General features: G+C 37.5%; 1 protein-coding gene across 1 annotated transcript; it reads right to left on the reverse strand.

The window, feature by feature from the left end:
* Positions 1 to 266: 266 nt before the first annotated feature.
* Positions 267 to 2,852, reverse strand: LOC145096843 (cytochrome P450 CYP82D47-like). Its single transcript, XM_079034204.1, has 2 exons — positions 1,867 to 2,852; positions 267 to 1,160 (listed from the first exon to the last, which is right to left on the reverse strand). Exons 1-2 carry the CDS (start codon positions 2,821 to 2,823, stop codon positions 528 to 530), a joined length of 1,590 nt encoding a protein of 529 aa, XP_078890330.1. The 5' UTR covers positions 2,824 to 2,852; the 3' UTR covers positions 267 to 527.
* Between the last annotated feature and the right edge of the window lie 1,773 nt (positions 2,853 to 4,625).

Here is a 4,625-nt window from a genome sequence, read left to right on the forward strand (position 1 = left end):
TGGTGTTAGCAAATTCCAAGATCTTAAACATTGAGAGTTGTTCTTCTGTCTGTTGTATTAATTTTTGTTGAGGAAAAGTAGTCACTAATCCAGATCGAACAATACATTTTCTATTTCTATTATTTTTGTTTGCTTCTATACTTATCTTTCAAACATCTCGGAATATTACACCAAACAAACGCATACCTTGATTAAACCCAATTTATCCCAATCCCAATAAAACATTTCAGTACAGTAGCACAAAAAAAAAACGTCCCGCGCTTTTGCATGGGTCACCTCCTAGTTGATGCTTAAAATGAAACACGAGATGGCTATATATAGAGAGCATACAAGAAGAAATTACTAGAAACCATTACATGAAATAAGGAAAATAAAAAACAAGTAGTATAAGTAAACAAATTTTTGATAAACTAGTTAGAATACTCTCAGATTTTTCTGGATTGTCTTCGAATCATTCTTCAATAGGACTAGGGTATGGGCATATGGTGGGTGGCAGCATGGCTCGTAGATGATTTGAAACGGACGTATCATGCACCAACATCATACATATCAAGGGATAAACGAGGGGCCAGAAGGACCTCAAGTGGGATTGCTTTACTGATAGTCACTCCCGGGCTTTCACTCATATCAATGGGTTCATTTGATGGCTTTTTAAGCACAAATTGTTGTATTAGAGTAGCTAAAGTTATATGCAATGCCTGAAGAGCAAACGGAATACCAGGGCATACTCTTCTACCACTACCGAAAGGAAGCAATTCATAATTGTTTCCCTTGACATCAACATGTTTATGACTTGTCAAGAATCTTTCTGGCTGAAATTCTTCAGGATCTGACCATTTGTCAGGATCATGTTGAATTTTCCAATAATTAGTCATTAAACGTGTGCCTTTAGGGATATTGTAGCCACCAATAATGCAATCCTCCATGGACTCATGAGGAAGGCCTAGAGGTCCAGGCGGGTATAAACGCAGTGTCTCTTTGACGATTGCGTCAAGGTAAACAAGGTTCTTCAAGTCCGACTCCTCTACTGCTCTCTTCCTTCCAACATGCTCATCTAATTCATCTTGGGCAATTTTTAATACTCTTGGGTTGTTGAGCAACAAACTTAAAGTCCATGTCAACGTTACAGATGTTGTGTCCAAGCCCGCAGCTAAAATAGTCTGCAAGTTTGAAGTTAAAACAAATATCTTGTATTAGGTTTCAAGCAACATGCTGATAATTGTGTTTCTCGCAAAACTTATATTAGCCACTGAAAATTGTTGCAAATAGGTATGTCAAAAAGTGTAATGGGATCCCCAACCCATATGGGGACGGGGGCATGGGCAACTTCTGTTTTAATTTTGGGGGTGGGGACGGGTGTGAGAAGTCATGTCGTGAAACCCAATGGGGACCATGTTAATATATTATATATAGTTGTTATATTAATTATATAAATATAATACGTAGTAGCAATGACTTTGAGCTCCCAAAATTCAATAAAAAGTCATGTTTTTTCAGTTGTTAGTATAAAGTTTTTAAGATGTGATAATATTTTTGCTTTTATCTTGTAAAATTATGTTATAAATAACTATTTTTCACCCAAAAAATAGTTTTTTTATGCCCAAACAATAACATCTTTTAGCCCAATAAAAAAATATCCCAAAACCAATTGAAAGCGGTGATAAGGGTGGGGAGGATGGAAATTTTGGGAGGGGGGCGTGGCCGTGGCTGGGGTCAAGGGAGAAATTTCAGGAGTGAGGACCGGAATGCAACACCTATCCCGTTTTCACCTCTTGATATCCCTAGTTGGAAATATTATAATGAATGTGGAAGAAACTATAAACGATTAACAAACTTTAATAATGATCAGACAGAGATTAGGTTTACCAAACATGCAGCCTTGATTACGGTATCATGGTCAAAACCGCGGAATTCGTCTTGGGGGGCACCTTCAACAACGGAAATAAGAACATCCATGAAGACTTGGCTTCTTTCATGTTGCTGCGCATGCTTTTCCTCCGCTCTCACTCTCTTGTGATCCTCTAGCCATCCTGTAACAATTCCGTACATCTCTTCTCCTGTCATCTTCATTTTTTTCTCGTATCCTCCCAAGTCCAATGGCTTCAGATATGGAATAAAATCAGACACGACAAATGTGCCCAATAACACGAAGAATTTCCTTATCACTTTTTGAAATCGAACCCCTTCTTTGTCATCAGGTGAAAACCTTTTTCCTGAAACAACCCTGACGACAACATTTAATATCAAGTTCTGAAACAATTGTTTCATATCCACCTTTACCATGTCGGAACTTCCACTCTCTTTATTCTTTACCCAAGCGTTATATATATCTTCCATGGATGCTTTAACCTCTGAAGCACGAAGAGGTCCAAGCATCTCCACACGTCGCTGAGAGAGAACCTCCAGAGTCATGATCTTGCGCACTTGTCGCCAGTAGTCCCCATAAGGAGCTAGAGCCAAAATGGCATAGTTATAGCCCATGTGTTCTACTGCCATTGACTTGGGTCGACTTGCAAACACCTTATCGTTTGTGGTAAAGCACTCTTTCGCCATCTCAGCGCTACTCACCACCAAAACATTGTGAACACCAAGCTTGATGCTGAAAATAGGGCCATATTTATCTGCCAATCCACCTAAGACCCTGTGAGGTAATTCAGGTCCACCAAGAAGGCCCAGGTGTCCGATTACTGGCCATCGGCCCTTCACTTGAGGTGGTTCTGTGTTTTTCACTCTCTTTCCTTTAAAGCTTTGCAGCAGGAATTTTAGTAGAAAACAAAAAACAATTGCGGCTATAGTCGCTGAAAATGGGAGAAACAACTCCATGTTTTCTACGTCCAAAAGAAAAAATTATGAGGGTGATGATACATAGGTTTCATAATATATAGTGATGGAACTCCGTGGCTGCTAACGTTTTATATTATATTATATATATTTTCGAATTTAATGGTTCTGAATAATGTAAAAGTCAACAAAGTTGGCTGAGAAGTTTGTTGGATACAATTGCCTTATTAAACTTAATGATCATTTAGAATAAACTCTAAACATATATTTAAGAGGGAATATAATTTAAGAATGACATATATTTCGAATAAACATAGATTTAAGAGGGAATATAATTTAAGAATGACATATACATTTCATCGTCTTGTGCCAAAAAATGGTTGTGTGTCAATAAAATTATAGAATCTCTCTGTTGTTGAATTAGATGTACTTTGACCAAGTTAGATTTAGAGTAAACTACACGAATGGTCTCTATGGTTTGGATAATTTGTTTGTTTGGTCCATAACTTATTTTTTAAATTGGAAGGTTTCTACTGTTTGTTTTTGTTATATGTTTGGTCCCCGTATTACCTAAAAAGTCTATTTCCCTTAATTATTTAATTTATTTAAATCAACACACCCACAAGCCACCCCCACCTCACCTTATCTTATCGAAAAAAAGACTTTTAATTTATTTAGATAAGAGCATAATAGTCATTTTTGCTAAGACAGAGACCAAGCGCGTAACAAAAACAAACAGTAGGGACCTTCCGATTAAAAAAACAAGTTAGGGACCGAACACGCAAATTACCCCAAACCATAGGGACCATTTGTGTAATTTACTCTTAAAGTTAATCTATTTGACACGACGGCCTTAATGTCAAAATCTTTCATTTCAATTCCTTCAAATCCCTTTGCATTCCAGCGAAACAAGATTGATATTAATTCTCTAAATAATAATTTATAAATTGATATATCGATGATCGACACTAAATCATGTTTTTTAACAAGTGCAATTTTATAAAAAGAAACGTGCATTTGCTTCTAGCTTTGGAAAAGTATAATGAAAGAAATTATAAAAAAAATCACATAACAACCTTAATACATAGTAAAATCCAAATGCCTGAAAAAGCACCTAGACTCTGAATTACATATGAAAACTAGCCAAAAATCAAAGGCCGACGTACTCCATCAGTAATCCAAACTTTTGTTGACCACCTTAAATGTCTCAGGTACGAGCTTTTGATGAAAATGGATCCTTAAATGTTTGAAATAACAAGGGTATTAACAGTTGGCTAGATGAACCAATGTTGGAACAAATGATCAGTCTAGCTTAAGGAGACCATGACTTCTCTATTTACGCCAGCTCTCTATCTCCACTAGCATTTGTGGCTGGAAAATGAAAGCGAGTAAAAGATTCAATCAAATGTTGTTGGTATGAGCGGTTAGACCATATGCGGTAACCATGGAATGATATGAGTGTTGTAAGACTGTGGGGTGGCCCGTAGCATTCACCGGTTCTTGAGTAGCTGTGAGGGTATGACAAATCTACGATTTGGCTTGTGGATTTCATCAGGTAGGGATTAGACCAGGGTAGGTCAGTATGTGAGACCATAGGAATGCCACATCATTTTTGGGATTAAGGAAATGGTGGGTCGTATGCGTCCGGTTGTGATATAAGACTACAGATGGTCATATAGCATTCACTTTTAGCATTGGATTTGGTGACGTCAGATCAGGCCTTCGCTCGAAAGTCGCATGGTATAATTGTGTGAGACTAATTATCTCCGCAATCGGGTGAAAATCCGGTGAATTGGTTATTTGGCAGGTAAGTTGCGACTAAGGAGGTCTCGGCTGCTTTTGGA

The sequence above is a fragment of the Lactuca serriola genome, chromosome 4 (genome assembly GCF_051521515.1).
Source record: "Lactuca serriola cultivar US96UC23 chromosome 4, Lser_US96UC23_V15, whole genome shotgun sequence".
NCBI lineage: Eukaryota > Viridiplantae > Streptophyta > Magnoliopsida > Asterales > Asteraceae > Lactuca > Lactuca serriola.